This window comes from Salvia miltiorrhiza, chromosome 4 (assembly GCF_028751815.1).
Source record: "Salvia miltiorrhiza cultivar Shanhuang (shh) chromosome 4, IMPLAD_Smil_shh, whole genome shotgun sequence".
Taxonomy (NCBI): Eukaryota; Viridiplantae; Streptophyta; class Magnoliopsida; order Lamiales; family Lamiaceae; genus Salvia; species Salvia miltiorrhiza.
The window spans coordinates 54645583-54662817 of NC_080390.1; the positions used below are offsets into that span (position 1 = coordinate 54645583).

The 17235-nt window shown below is 32.0% G+C and overlaps 1 protein-coding gene across 1 annotated transcript; it reads left to right on the top strand.

Annotated features, from left to right (window-relative positions):
* The first annotated feature begins 11481 nt into the window (after window positions 1-11481).
* LOC131020666 (probable serine/threonine-protein kinase At1g01540) lies at window positions 11482-15265 on the top strand. The gene is made up of 8 exons (XM_057949637.1): window positions 11482-12188; window positions 12616-12926; window positions 13397-13501; window positions 13604-13726; window positions 13822-13992; window positions 14110-14239; window positions 14344-14553; window positions 14636-15265. The coding sequence occupies exons 1-8, from the start codon at window positions 11886-11888 to the stop codon at window positions 14783-14785; spliced, it is 1503 nt and encodes a 500-aa protein (XP_057805620.1). The 5' UTR covers window positions 11482-11885; the 3' UTR covers window positions 14786-15265.
* Window positions 15266-17235: the final 1970 nt, after the last annotated feature.

Here is a 17235-nt window from a genome sequence, read left to right on the forward strand (position 1 = left end):
TTACTTTTTTTTCCAATTTATGAATTAAGGCAATTTAATTTTTTATTAAATAAATTCAAAAAAGTTATAGACTACAGATGTATTCTTTTCAACTTTTAGCTTATAGCGCGGAGATAGGTACGCCTAATTCATTGTAGGAAGTAGGTTGGATAAGACATTTTTAAAGGAGAGTCCCATTAAATATAAAATAGGACTCTTAACCTAAAATAGTCCTCATATAAGCATCCCTATAGGCTGATTTTGTTGTAGTGATCAAAACTCGATGTACACGCTTCTATTCATTTCATTTCTTTGATCGTAAATTTTTGAAATTAGGAAATGATCACCATTTACTACGACATAAAAACAAGAAAATTTGACTACTAGCTATTTATGAATTCGATAAATAAATGAAATGACGTTTCTGAAGAAGGATATAGTGAACAAATTAAATTGGGTGTGTGTGTGACATATGGGAAGTAGTTGACATTATTTTGTAAGGTCAAAATCTTGGCCATATTCATCGTTTTGGTACACAATAGTTGCATGATACATGCAACAATTTTGTACGTCACTAGCTATAATTAAGTATTAGCATTTCTTGCTTCCGTTAATTTCGAATAATAACGCAACCTAAGCGTTACGGGATACATTTTTTTTTCTTCTTTGAATAAGAATCACAAGAGATGTCTAAATAATACATAAAGTGGAAAAATATCTGCACACATACAGTACCATTACCCACACAAAGATGATAACATCCACACAAAAGTGGGAAAACTACACGATTCTTAAGAGATATCTAAAAAATACATAAAGTGGAAAAATATCTGCACACATACAGTACCATTACCCACACAAAGATGATAACACTATCCACACAAAAGTGGAAAAACTACACCGACGCGAATGAATCCAAGACCTCTTACAAAGAAAAGTCTTTGGATAACTCAATTTTGTCATTTGAACTACACCTCATTGGCCGGAATACAATATTTAAAACTCTAAAACTAATTAAATCCTTTTAAATACTTTAACACGAAGAATGGTTCAAATAAATCCTGGGTTGAATTTCAGAAGAGCTAAAATATATTTACAGTACCATGCACAAAGTGCAAGATTCGTAGTTTTTATGCCAACCCCCTCAGTGTGTTCTTTGAAAAATAATATTATTCGTGCATTACAAATCACTTATTCGTATATATTAATTTATTTTTGAAGTTGTATATATTAATTTATTGGCTTATTCGTTATTCTCATTTCACACAATAAATTTAAATTAATCATATAATTTGAATATCTATTTCTCATCACACTTTTTTTTTTGAGAGAGTATTTTTCATCACACTTGATCATTCTCACCAAATATTTTTCATCACACTTGGTCAGAAAAGAGGGATATAATTCCAAAATTGTAGAATATTAGATGTTTCATTAATTTTATTTATTTAGTAGCATAGTAGCATTTGACTAAGAAATGGTGAGATTACTGTATTTGCTAAATAAAGGGCAATGTGTGTCGTCTTGTGGTGTTGTTAATCAAGAATCGTGTTTCGTGTGCTCTACGTGTGTTTGCGACGTGTTCGACCTTCAACTTCGCCAAATTAATATCACTTCTCTTTTCTTTTTCTATCCAATTAAAAATTTAAAAAATATTTTCAGTGTTTCTTTTTCCTTCTTTATATTTCTATTTTTTTATCTCTCTATTTTATAAGAATGATTAATAATAATTTTTCATTTCTCTTTATATTTCCATTTGGGGCGGGGTACTTTAGTGTGCACGAGAATTTTTTTTTTTTTTAATTTGTTACATCAAAAGAAATGAAAAAACACACTCTAATTTTTTAGGTGACTCGAACCCCGACGTATTGGTTGGAGGAGAAATGTCTTACCAACAGACTGCGCTTCATGGTCAGTGTGTATGAGAAATTATTTAAAAGGTTAAAATTTTGGTGAACTTACTCGAAATTTTAGAATATGAACGAATGCCATGATTATTTACACGTGGACACTAAAAGAAGTAGTATTTGATACTCCTAGAAAATAAGAAGGAAAATATTAGTGATATTAATTCATGCGTATAATTATGCTCAAAATGACGTAATTTGATATTATTGATTGACGATGACTATTCATGTTTCATTCAATTTTAGATCTATAAATAGAAAACGTTCATTTCTATTTGTTTTGCCTATTGAAATGATATTCAAAAATGGTTCGATAATCGGATATGTATCAAATAATTTGATCCCAACTACAAAATAGGATAAAATCTAGTCTAAAGAAGCACTACTTCATCCCTCAAATAAAATAAAATAAAAAATGTAAGAAATTTGAGAATTTTGTGGACAAGTTAGTGGTCCAATTCTTTAAAACTACAACTCAGTCACAAAAAGTCGTTGTACCTTATTTCAATTTTCAAGGTATCATTTATGCATGTGGAATTGTGGATCGTACGGATTTAAATGCGTGGAGTATTCATGTAAGTATGAATTAATTGAGACAATGTATATAGACTATAGTAGACGTTGGGTGATTTTTAGTAGAGTGAGGGAAAATAATGATCAAAACTTGAAACTAAAGATTTTGAACAAGCCTTCAATTTTTGTTACTCTCTTCGTCCCGTAAGATTGTACCACATGTGGGATGGCGCGGGTTTTAAGAAAAAATTGATAGTTAATGTGCTGAATGGAAATGAGTGATTGTGATTGAATTGATTATAAATTATATAAAAATGAGTGGTTGTGGTTAAAAAAGATAAAGTTTGACTATGTCCTAGATAAATGTGATACACTCTTATGGGACGGACAAAAATAGAAAATGTGATACATAATGAGTAGTATTATTTTTTGATTTAGCATGTAGAAATTCATTTGAGAAAGAAAATAAAAATACCCATAGTTGAGGAAGAGAATCTTCCCCACCCATAAAGTACATAAAAAGGGAGAAGAAAAAGGTCAAAAAATATTGAGTAAAGTGGTGAGTTTGAAGAGATTGCATTTCAAAGGGCAAGTGGCAAATTTGGATTCATAAACGTTGTGATAAAGTGTAGCAATATTCTTGAGCACTTTATAGGGCCATAAACAAACCGACTCTACAACCAAAATGCTTTAGGGACCATGCCAAACAAATTAGCTATCATGCCAATCAATTTTGATTTCTCTTTTAATTTATTCAAAATGTAAAATAAAATTATATCATTTTCTTTTGAAAGTGTCAATATGAAAAACAACCAAATTGGGTGTAGAAAGAGATAGTTTAAATTAGTACCTATAGCACTAAGTAAATAGAGCTATCCAAAAATTTGGGTTGAACCGTATCCACATAGTGACTGAAATCTATTATTCATTATTCATATAAATAGAAACATATTAGAGAGTTCATAACATTTCTAAATGCTACTTTTTTTTTTTGAAGAAAAAAATGAGTTTTATATTAAATCACGAAGAGCAATATCAGAAGTCCAAGCAGGAAAGCTCGACTTTCAGATCATTACACCCGAAGAGCACATAATTAGCCAAATAATGGGCAGCCCGATTAGCTTCCCTACGAACATGACAATAATCCAAAACAATAGACTCTTTCGCCTTAGCGAACACCCCCACAAGATCATCACAAAGAGCATCTCTCCCCCTAACATCCTCCTGCACAACAAGCAACGGCCCAAGACTATTATCCAAGCAAAAGCCGATCCCAAGCATCATCGCATGGAGTTCGCCCATCAAAATAGTCTCCATATTTCCCACCCGATGCGCCTATTTCTAAATGCTACTATTCCTGATTTTTAAATTATTCGCTTTATCTTCACTTATACTAAGAAAAATAATTCATTATGTTTAGTTTAATTTCTATATATTGATTTCTTTGGATAAAGGACATGAAAAACAATATCAAATAAACACCCTATTTAATCTATTTTTTCATTATAATTTGTCCTCGACCACTAATTTTAATTAGTTATCAAAATACTATCACTTGGAATTTAATTATTGACTCATTGCATATATATAAAGGTTTTGCGTCGAAACTCAACGAACTAAGCACTAATTGTTGTATTATATTGAAAGGTTTCTTAAATATTGGGGAGTTTAATATCTTGTGTAGAGATATGGTGTAGACTTTGACGATTACAATTATATAGAATCAAAGAGTGGTTATAATTTTGAGAAATTAATGGAGTATATAATCAATATAAAAAAAAAACAGATAAGCCCAAAAAAATTCCTTCGAGGCCCAACACAGCCCTTAATCCATCATACTCCCTTCCTTCCATAATGGTTGGCCCATTTAAGTTTTTGCATAAATTGGTAATTAAATTATACTACATAGTAATTTTATATTAATCTGCTTAAAAACTAAAAAAATGTATTTGCCGCCTTTAGAGAATTAAAAATTTAAAAGTATTCAACACAACTAAACTAAGATTTTCAGCATAAATAAGCCCAAAAACGAGTGTCTTTTTTTATATTAAAAATATGAGTCTTAAGAAGGAAGGAAAATATCCATTTAGCCATGTCAGTTGGTATCTATTTTAATTTACTTGTCGTGTGTCACTTTATGATATAATATACTACTAGTTTATATATGAACGTTACAAAGTTTCTTGTAAATGCCACTTTGGTAAAAGCTCACTTTGTTTTATTAAAATTTGTTGCAGTTTGTTTTTGTTTGGTTTATGGGTAAGGATCCTCTACTGTGCACAGCATGGTGCTGTGCACAAAAACAGGGGGAATTGGTAGTTTTGGATTTTTTATTTTTATTAAAATTTTAATTATTTTCTTCCAATTTGAATGCATTTGGATGCACATCACCCTGCTGTGCACAGCAGGGGATCTTTTTCCTTGGTTTATTCATTCTTTTGAGTAGCTTATTCATAAGATACTCGAGAATTTACCAACTCTATAAAAGTATTTGTTATTTGATTTTTTTAGAACTATAATACTCCCTCCGTTCCACGAATCTTGACACGTATTCCTTTTTGAGTCGTTTCACGAATTTTGACACATTTCTAAATAAGATAATAATTATTACATTCTATCTCCTTTTTTTTTTGATCAAGCAAGATTCATTAAAAGAAAACAAAAGGGGTACCAGAGGTACCAAAACAATGTCTTACAGGAAAAGCGACATAAGATCGTCGCAACACCACCTGGATAAGTCCATATCAGGATCCAAGATACCAAAAATTTTGTTCCAACACCAAGAACGGATCTTAATCTCCCTAACCAGAGTTTTTACCTCCCATTCTTTTCCTTCAAAAATCTTCTCGTTCCGTTTTCTCCACATAAGCCAAATGCAGCCCACCCAAATTGTCTTGAGCAAATTCCGAACTTTCTTCTCTTTTCCACACTCGCTGAACACTATCCAGTGCGCAGCGGCCGATGAGGGCCGTGCCGAGCTAATCCCAATCCATCTCTGAATCTCATCCTAAAGTTCCTGTGCTTTTGAACATGTAAGAAACAGGTGATTCAAATTCTCACCGTGAGCGTGACACCATGGGCAATCTTGGTTCACGTCTCCCAGCATGATATTCCTCTTCCTTAAGCTGTCGGCGGTTGGTAGGCGGTTACGCAGCAGTCTCCAAGCTGTGACGAGAGCTTTTTGCGGTGCAGCCGTCTTCCAAACTGACGCCAACGTTTTCACCTCTGATCTTTGGTTTTGGATCACACTCCTCTTTGATTTAATCGTGTCGTAGGCAGATTTAGTGGGACGGAGGGAGTATCATATTAAAAAAAAACCTACTTTATCATTTTTATTACCTCCTACTTTATCACTTTTATACTTTATTAACTGCACACTTAAAACACTAATCTACAACTCCTTAATTCCTGTGCCGAAATCAAACATGTCAAGATTCGTGGGACGGAGGGAGTATCATATTAAAAAAAAACCTTACGAATTGCAAGGAACCTCTCTAAACCGGTTTCATAAAAGTCCAAACAAATATGTGATTTTAGCAATTACCAATTTCTAATTATCAGTCCAAAAAATAGCCGATGAAGCCTAGCGCAAGTAGCAAAGTTGAGACACTAAAAAACTCTCCTTTATAATAGGTTTTTGGTTTAGTCCCACTTGTATGCGGGTAGTGTTCCGCCTGCGTGCGGTTATTTTTCCACCTTTGTGTGGTGTAGGCGTGCAGGTTGCTGATTTTTTTTATATATTAGACGTGTCTTGTAATTCTAAAAAGAAAAAAAAATTATCGGTCCAAAAAATCAGATAAATTTCTCATAATCCAATTGATTTACTAGAATAACCAAAGCACATATATAATTTTGTAATAATGAAGTGGACAGAAAGTGCGGTTAATATATTTGTTTCCTAAATATCATTAGATTCTTGACTTAGGTACCATGTGCCTGTCATTATTTTCATTAATAGTGGTGAATTTTAGAAATTTAGAATTATGAAGGTACCATGTTCTAATCATTTTTGAATATGAATAAAAAGTTGTCATTTTCATTATTATTGAATTTGTACCGTTTTTTTTTAAACTCATTTCTATTTTATATACTCGAATTATGTACATTAACAAAACAATGAAATTGAAGACATATAGTATTGAGTTATGTTAAATAAATTAATTGAAGAGTTTATTCATGGAGTAACATAAAATCCAATCTGCAAAAAAAAATTATTAGCAAAATAGTCAAATTGTATTAGAAAAATGTAATGCTTTTATCATAGCTCATTCGACATTCACAACATGTACTCACACATATATCATGCTTATATGTGTAAGGATAATTTTAGGGTTAATATATAGTTGTTTATGGTATAATTTTTGGGAGTTGCAAAAGTAATTCAACCTTTAAAATATTGCAAAAACAATTTGATTTTTGACCCGAATTGCAAATATGACTCGAATTTATATTTTTGGGTTGAAATTTTTTACTTGGAATATTGGAATCTGACACGGATTATATATTAATTTATTTTATACATTATGTGGAAATATATTTTCACTTGAGCATCCAAATAACATTATTTTGATGCTCGACGGTATTTTTATTTTGAAAATAATCCAAACGACATTATTTTGATGCTCGAGAGAAAATATACTTCCACATAATTTGTAAAAATAAATCAGAATATTCATATTCAATTCAAGCCCTCCTCTTCAGAATTTCCATTCAGAAAATATAGGTTCGACTACATTTACAACTCGTGCCCAAAGGGCAATCTTATTTTTTCAATGTTTTAAATTTCAAATTATTTTTGAAATTCAAACCAATGGTGATGCAGTAAATATAGTTAACCCATAATTTAACTATAACAACATTCACCATATCACACTCCATTCGTTCCCAAAATAACTTATTAGGAGAGAGGAACACGGGTTTTAAGACAAAATGTGAAAGTGTGAAAAATAAAGGTAAATATTAATATTGAAAATAGTGAAAATATAAAAAATAAGGGTAAATGAGGTATTATTAATAGTAGGGTATAGTCCAAAAATTAAAAGAGATTTTTTTTGGGGACGGACCAAATGAGAAAGTTAGAAAATTATTTAGGGGACGAAAATAATATACATTTACTGATCCAATGATGACTTTATTAACAATGCATTGATTTACTATGATAAAACAAACAAATGAATAAATTATACTCCCCCGTCCCACTACAAATGTCTCATTACTTTTGGGCACGGAGATTAAGATATGTGTAGAAAGTTGATAAAGTGAGTTGGTGGAAACGATTTAAATATTAAGTATAGAAAGTAAATATATTGACAAAAAAAAATGAGACATTTGTAACGGAACATCTCATTATAGAAAGTGAGACATTTGTAATGGAACGAAGGTAGTATATAATATAGTAGGATGCAGAATAATTCACCTATGAAGGACAAAAAGAACAAAAGTGGTAGTAATTAATTAGTTATCCTAAACAAACAAACACTCTTCCCCTTAATTATGAGCACAATAATTAAGATAGGCGATTATATACCAACTGGATCAATCCCTTTCAGAAATGACCTGGTTGGTACCAAATTTATAAAGTAAGTGATCGCTAATAAAAGTTAATAATTGCTCTAAACCTTAACCTACTCCTAGAAAATGACACTTTGTGAAAAAAATCAATCAAGTGCTCATAAAGAATATTAGCACATCCAATTTAAGTGTGTTACTTTCTTATTCCCTTTTAGTTATTTTTGTTGCGCTTTAATTTTATACTTCATCCGTCTTATATGAGCGTGCTCTTATTTTTATTTTGGGACGTACCACGAGAATGTGCATTTGTCATTTTTGGACACTACCCAACCACTGTCTCCTTATTTCTTACTCTTATTTTATAATAAAGTGAACAACTTTTTCAACTTTCAATACACTCATCTAACATTTTATTAAAACTCGTGCTACCAAAAATGATGCACAGTCTTGTGGGATGAAGGGGGCATTTTATTTTATTTTAGTACTATATATTATCAATATTTATCATGTAGTATAAGACATGTATACTATTGGAATGAATGGGATAATTCGAATAAATAAGCACAATACTATGCGAGCTGATTATTAATTTTGATACAAGTAATTAAGGTGTATAATATATTTATTATAATATAAAAAAGAATTCATTTACTCATTTTTTTCTCTTAAGTATTTTCAAATGTACAATGTGTTAAAATCTCATCTTAGAAGTCTAAAAAAAGAGTTAGAAAGTAGAAATTCGACCTTACGCCAACTATTAGTAAAATAAAAGGTAATTATATTAAAGCATCTTTGATCTCCATCTTAGAGCCTTCACTCCTTAGCTAATATGTCTATGATTTTTTAGACAATTAATCCCAAAAAAAATCCACAAAATCTCTTGTACATTCAGGTGTACCGTACATTCGGATTGATCCATACCCAAATTCTGACCCACATGCTAATTCAAACCCGCATTCTGACTCAAATCGTATAAATAGCACTATTCAATTATACAAGTGACACTGCTTATAACTGGCACTGTTTATAAATAACACGGGTTAATCCGAATGTATGGTACACTCGGATGTATCCAATACCAGCTCAAAAAAATCTCATATTTTAGCATGAGTTGTGTATGATTTAGTGGTCGTGTGCTTAGATTTTTATCAACAACAAAATAAATTATAGTGTATTTAATGTATTTGGTATTGACATAAAATGAGCCATACCGAAGTAGCTGAAACCGTGTCTCAATTCATTTTTCCGACCGTTGAAAAATGGCCCCAAAATATTGTCACAGATTAATTTGTGTTGGCATGCAATTGAAGACATATTCGTTAATAATCAAAACAAATAAATCTGAATATCTACCTATTTGTTTGGATTCGAGTTTAATGTATGTTACACCAAAAAACCTAGTTAAACCAAACAAAATAAATAAAGATAAACTTCTTAAATAAATAAACATAAAAGATAAACTTGAACTTAAATTATTTATCGGATAATAATAACTCATTTGATTTATTCTATATAATTAAATTAAGTCAAACATATATATTCCAAAAAAAAAAATAGCTTTATGTAACTTAAATTACTTTTAGGGGTTTTGGCAAATAAAATTACGAACAATTTCAAATTTGTAATTTTAACGCGATTTTTGAAGTGTGGCGAATTAAATCACCATCTTTTCAATTTTTGCAATTTCGTCATCCCAAAATTTTTAAGGTCGCCAGAGTGTTGAATTGGAGCTTATGGAAATTAGTAAAGACGAAATTATTTTTGTGAGGTCAAAATGATGTCGTTTCATACAATTTCAATTAAAAATTTCTCCAAAATATAAAGGAACTATATCCTATATTTGCACCATAATTTCCAATATTTAGTAATTTTATTCCAAACGACGTTGTAACATGAATATTACGTGGAGAACTAATTCACGTAAACTCCAACTCAACAATACGACGATATAAGAAATTGGAGGGATGAAATTGCAAAAATTGAAAAGATGGTGATTTAATTTGCAACACTTTAAAAGTCACATTAAAATTGCAACTTCGAAATAATTCATGATTTTATTTGCCAAAACCCCTTACTTTTACTTTAGTGTAATATTATTTGTACTACTTTATTTTATAAATTTTCACCAATAGGCCGTACAGAAGTTAATGCACCAATAAATGAAGATACTCTTTCGTTTTCCCAACATTTTATGAGTAATTAATGAATGTTGAACTTCGACGTGTAAGGGCAAATTGGTACCTAAATATTCTCTCGGTCCAAAAAAAATAGTTTTAGAATTGAACGATACAAATTTTAATGAAAATGGTTTAGTTTATTGTGAGTTGGTACCTAAATATTCTCTCGGTCCACAAAAAATAATTTTAGAATTAAACGATACAAATTTTAATGAAAATGATTTAGTTTACTGTGAATGGAAATAAATTCACGTTTAAAATTGATGAAGAACTCATTAGTCACTAGTATACCTACTTGTGTATGAGATTGCAATTGAAATCTCGTCAATACATTTTAGATCGAATTATTAATACATAATCATAAAAAAATAAAATCAACGATAATTCTATTCTGATACTCCCTCTGTCCCAAACGAAATGACCTATTTCTTTTCGGCACAGAGATTAAGAAAATGTGTATAAAGTAGATAAAGTGGGTTGGTGAAAATTATTTAAATATTAAGTATAGAGAAAGAGTGTATTGCCAAAAAAGGAAACATGACATTTCGTTTGGGACAGCCCAAAAAGGAAAACATGACATTTCGTTTGGGACGGAAGGAGTATATCTTAATAAGAGGAAGATCTTCCTTATAAAAATAAAAATAAATAAATAAATAAAATTAGATTATGTATTAATTTAGTGTATCATAAAATAAATTATACTCCTATTTATAATAATTATATACTAATACTTTATTTATAAATTTTATATTAGTAAATAAATAAAAATACATGTTTTTTAAAAAATTAAAAATAAGGTAAAATGGAAAACTAAAATGTTTAAAATAAGATTTACAGTCTCAAGGAAAATATTATATATCAAAACTTGTTTATATGATAAAACTTTAAATTATCATAATTTGTTCATTTTAAATCATTTTTTTACGTATCATAGTATCAAATTAAAAGTCATTTTGTAAACTTTAATTCAAGATGTACATTGCATATTTTATTCAAAACACAACTAATATGAAAATGAAAAAAAAAATGTATCCTATCTACGACATAAAAAATGATTTTTTTTAAACAAATTTAAAGATTAGTGATGGTTAACTGAGAGAATAATGGACGATTAATTTTAAAATTTACATAAATTATAATTTACAAAGTTAATATTAAAAATTGATTTAAAATAAATTTTAAATTGAAGATTCCTTTAGTATAGTACTATGAATTATTTATTTGGAGGTATGTGTAAGTCGAGTAAATTCGGTACAGAAATGTTAAATTTAATTTGGTTTTTTTTTTTTTTTCCTGACTCAGAAAGTTGGTAAATACCAAAAATGGGATAAGAATATAATTTATTCCGTAGATTTTAATTATAAAAATAAGAAAAGGAAAAGCACAGGAGTGGGACGCTTTTTCTTTTACACAGTGAGAATTACACTCGGACACACACACACACACACACACTTCAAGTACAGTAGAGCTATAGATTCTCTCTCTCTCTCTCTCTCTCACACACACACACACACACACAGAAGCTCGCCGGCGAATAACTTTCACCGGCGGGAGGTTTTCCGAATTCAATTCGATATCATTTCCGCCAAATCTCTCCACGAGAGAAGAATTCAATTCAAAATCATTCTCAACAGACACACACAGACGTATATGAACACTCAGCTGCGCTTAAACCCAGCAAATCGAGATTTCCGCGCTCCCGCTCCAATTTCGATTTGCATGTCGGTTTCTCCACTTCTCTCACTACTCTCACACTAGACAAACTGAAAAACGCACAGTGCTCGATTCGCGGCGAAAGATGTCGGTGTACGATGCGACGTTTGTGAACACGGAGCTGTCGAAGAAGACCTCGATCTTCGGCCTTCACCTGTGGGTGGTGATCGGGATAGTCGTCGGAGCAGTCATTGTGTTAATTCTCTTTCTATTGTCTCTCTGCATCACCGCATCGCGCCGCCGAAGCAGCGGCAAGGGTAAAGGCAGCCGGCCGGTGAAGCTCTCCGGCGGCGCCGAGATTACTCCCGTCGTGTCCAAGGAAATCCAGGAGATCTTCCACGAGACCTCCGTCTCCGCCGCCGCCGATCACCGCCCAATTGGAACTCAGGTATAATGATTACGAGATCTAACTTATTCTATGCGATTTAATGAGAGCTGCAGTTTTTTAATTATCCTATTTTACTATTTATGTAATGGACTCATTTTTTGGGATAAACTTTATCTTGCTGTGAGGCAGAGAAACGTATATTTGTTAATGAAGTGAGTTACTGAGCTATTTTTCAGGATACGTTATTATGCTCAAGCTGGATATTAAAATGCCAAAACTGATGATTCAGTTGTGATTGTTATAAATTAATGTTCAATTTATCAAATCATCTACAAAGAAATTGAATGCAGCTTGTTCGTTTCTAATATACTTAAAAATGTAATAACCATCCCTCCATAACTGAAAATACAATAACAGGTTATTTCCTTGATTTGTATTTCCACTAATCTCTGTTCCGATGGGTTTTTCGTATTTGTGTTCATCTTAGGCTGCTCCAGAGATACAGATAGATATGGGAAAAGTGGAGCACAGGGTGGTGTTTTCTGATAGAGGAGCATCGAGTGGTGAGAGCAGGGCCACGAGTGGGGCTGACACTGTGTCGTTTGGTGGAGGTAGTGGGTCGTTGCCAGAGGTGTCGCATTTGGGATGGGGAAGGTGGTATACTCTAAGAGAACTCGAGGCAGCCTCAAATGGATTGGCAGATGAGAATGTGATCGGGGAAGGTGGATATGGTATCGTGTATTATGGTGTATTGGCTGATAATACAAAAATTGCTATAAAGAATTTGCTGAATAACAGGTGAGAGAATTCTTTTGTTTGCTTTTATTCTCGAATGCTTCCTGCAATTTTAGTTGTCATGGTAACTTTTTCGTTGGGGATAGAGTTTCTAAGGTTAACTAATGGTTTAATGAGGATGGTTGATTGAACTTGAAGTCCAGTAGCACAGTTGTATGCTTTTAAATTGTAGTCCTTCATTTTGATACGCATCTCTTTCTGAACTCGGAGTTGGAACATTTTCTCATTTGCATTATTAAATATTTGAGTTAGTAAATTAAGAACGCATTTTAATCAATTTAATGTCGCATGTGGGATGGAATATGTGTTCGGGAGTCCAGTCAAAGTCATGCTTCTTTTGGCTCAATCCCTTGCTTCTTCGCTGGAAATCTTAATCCCTTTTCAGTTGTAGGTCTTAAAGTTTTTAATTCTCCATGATGTGAATGTATATCATTTTGCTTCTGAGCTAAGCCATTGTCAACCATTATTAACAGGGGTCAGGCTGAAAAAGAGTTCAAAGTAGAGGTTGAAGCAATCGGGCGAGTCAGACACAAGAACCTTGTTCGGTTGTTTGGCTACTGTGTGGAAGGGGCTTATAGGTATCATTACTTATTTTGTTTTGCTAGTCGACAGTTGATTTGCACTCTAGCATAAAAAAGATGAGCATCATTTTGTTCTAATATACATTTTCTTTGATATAGGATGCTAGTTTATGAATATGTGGACAATGGGAATTTGGACCAGTGGCTTCATGGAGATGTTGGGGAAGTCAGCCCATTGACATGGGATATCCGCGTGAATATAATTTTAGGAACTGCAAAAGGGTATGTGGACTGAGATTAGTATGAATGTATGATCTCTTGCAATGTGCAGCTTAGTTTTTGACTATTGACCAATCTTCAACTCATCTCTGTGGCAGCTTGGCTTATCTACACGAAGGTCTTGAACCAAAGGTTGTTCACCGTGATATCAAGTCCAGCAACATATTGCTTGACCGTCAATGGTATCCAAAGTTGTCAGATTTTGGGCTTGCCAAACTCTTGAATTCAGAGAGCTCGTATGTGACAACTCGAGTAATGGGAACATTTGGGTTAGTGAAAAATTCTCTTGATACATCGACATCTAACTACACACTTATATTTTATTATTTTTTTTGAGATGAAATGAGATAAAACTAAAGTTTAATATTATTCATTTCATTTGCTAGATATGTTGCTCCAGAATATGCTTGCACTGGTATGCTGAATGAGAAGAGTGATATTTATAGCTTCGGGATACTAATTATGGAGGTTATTACGGGAAGATCTCCTGTTGATTACAGCCGGCCACCTGGAGAGGTTAGTTCTTATAAAAAAACTGAGAAATGTCTGATGTTGTGCAATTATTGTTTATAAGAAACGACTTTTATTTGCGACTCTCACTGAGGACATAATAATTACAGGTTAATCTGGTTGAGTGGCTGAAAACGATGGTTGGAAACAGAAAGTCGGAGGAGGTAGTGGATCCCAAATTGGCTGAAAGGCCAGCTTCAAAAGCGCTCAAACGTCTAATCTTGATAGCCCTTAAATGTGTTGATCCGGATGCCCAGAAGAGGCCCAAAATGGGCCATGTAATACACATGCTGGAATCCGAGGACTTGCTGTCTCGTGAGGTATGCCTCAAAAAACATCTCAAGTCAATGTCCTAATGTTAATAATCTTCCTGTGTTTATTAAATGTTGCCTGAAAATTCAGGAAAAACGAATTGCTCGTGAATCTCTGAGTTCCCAACGGGATGAAAGTCATCAAGGTTCAGAGCTGAATAACAAACAAAGCAGCGAAGGTACATCTGATATTAGTGAAGGAGATAGCAGTAGGAACCGTCACGTGCCTAGTTGGAGATAGTGCACGGATTCGTGACTTTCTATGTATGAAAAAAAATTCCCATGCTTATTTATACCGTTTCATCACCTGTTCCATTCTATCTATCACCATTTTTTTTCTAGTTAGTGCCTAAAGCATTGTTGATTAGCACTCGCGAAATGAATGATTCATTCTTGATCCTCTTTATAGAAAGAAACGATAGCAATTTGTTTCACATTTCTTTCGACTTAATTGAGGATGGATGTTTCAGACACCGGGAATAGCAATACACACTCGGCCTTGACAGAGACGGGCAAGTAAGGTACGCATATTATGACGATGCTTGTATCATGCTTGCGCGGTGTATTAGCATTGCTTGTAGGATTATGCTTAGGAGAATATCCTAGTAGTAGTGCAGATGAAGTATGGTGTATTGCATATTATGTTTGTCGTTGTTGGGTGATTGCTGCTGTGTAACTAAATTAGGTGAGATATTTTTAGTAAAGTGGAATGTTTTATTTATATACTATGTTAATGTCATCATGCAATGCAAGTTCTTTTCCTTGTTGATCTACGACAAGCTTAGCTATGCATTCACATGTTCTGTCTTAATATTGAATTAGATTTTTATATGGGAATGAATGCTAGCTGGCAAATGGATGTATTGGGCAGCTCTTGCAACAATTATTTATTTATTTACTCCATTCGTCCCGCCCAAGATGCTACATATTCATTTTCAGGCCGTCCCAACGAAGATGTTATATTTCTATATTTGGCAAAAATAAGTAATTTTAAACACATAATTAACACTAATTAAGTATTTCTTTATTACCTTCGTTTTCCTACTTTATCACTTTATTACTTTCTCTTTTTTACTTTTATCATTTTATTACTTTCTATCTCCTACTTTATCACTTTATTATTACACACTTAAAACATTAATCTACAATTCCTTAAATTTCGTGCCGAAAAGCAAATGTAGCTTCTTGGCCGGGACGGAGGGGTATTTATTATTAATCTCATGTATATCATGTAATCACTATATTCTCTATTCTCTCCGGCTCTTAAAAACACGCGGCGATATGAGTGGGATAGTGTTAAAAAATAAAAAATGCACGATTGTGTGAGACGACCCAAAATAGGAAAAAAAAATGCATGTTTTTAAGAGAAGGAGAGAATATTATTTTGGCGTGTACATGAGGTGAAATATGATAGTCACTTTTCAAATGGAACACGAGCATGAAAGTGACTATTCTATGGCCCTATGTTTTAGGTGGGTGATCACGATTTTCTCCAAATTCACACATGCTATAGTTTATTGATTTTCAATTAAAATGTAGTATTAAATATTCAAATAGGATTTAATAAATCGCGTACCAACTTAAAGATAAATTGACAAAAAAGGTGATTACATGAAAAATGAATTGCTTTATTGTTTGGTGGTGAGGGAATTGTAATTACTAATTTAAAGCAAATCGTAAAATCAATACAAAAGTAACAAACACGAAATAAATATGATCGAGATTTCCCCTCCTGTAAAAAGTAAAGGAAAGAAAGAAAAGAAACATAAAAGGATGAAGAAATAGGGGTCCATCATCTTCAACGGAAACAAAAAGCTAAAGATCTTATAAGAAAAGGGAGAGAAACATATTTTTTAAAGAGGTAGGAGGCTATATTAAATTTGCAAATAATTGTATACAATTTTTTTTTAGATACTAGTATTGGATACAGAGAAATGTTATGCTACATACTTTATGTGAGCACCACTCACATTTAACCCTCGTTAGTCTTGTCTTTTTTGTTTTAGGCTTTTATTTTTATTCTAATACTTCATAAAATGTGATTGAGATCATTACTTTTATAAATTACATAAAAATCAAAGTTCAATTTGTTCATATTCCCTTTAACTTCAAATTATTGATAAAAAATAACAAATCAGAATTTGATTTTTATGTAATTTATAAAATTAATGATCTCAATAACAATTTATGAAGTATTAGAATAAAAATAAATGGCTAAAACAAAAAAGACAAGACTAACGAGGGTTAAATATGATCGGTGCTCACATAAGGTGTTCATATAAAGTATGTAGCATAACATTTCTCACTAAATACATATCACGAAATTAAATATTGTATTAATAAATAAATCAAATAAAGATCAAGTTAATACAAATTAGATCAAATATCTAAATAAATGAAAATACAACCTACACAACCTCACATGCGACTTCCAACAGTAAATGACTTGGAACTTATGCTATCTATATATTATTTATTTTAAATCAATTCTTCGAATGTAATCTTATTACGTAGTACTATGAGATTTCACCAAACCTCAAAAAAATAATTCTTTATGCTTAGTTCATTTGATACTATGCATTTCTGTAAAAAAATAATTTAAGCTCATATAATCAATGGTATAAAAAAATTCACACTCCAACTAAGAAAATGGATAATTAAGAGAATGTAATGCGTAGGAAAACATAATTA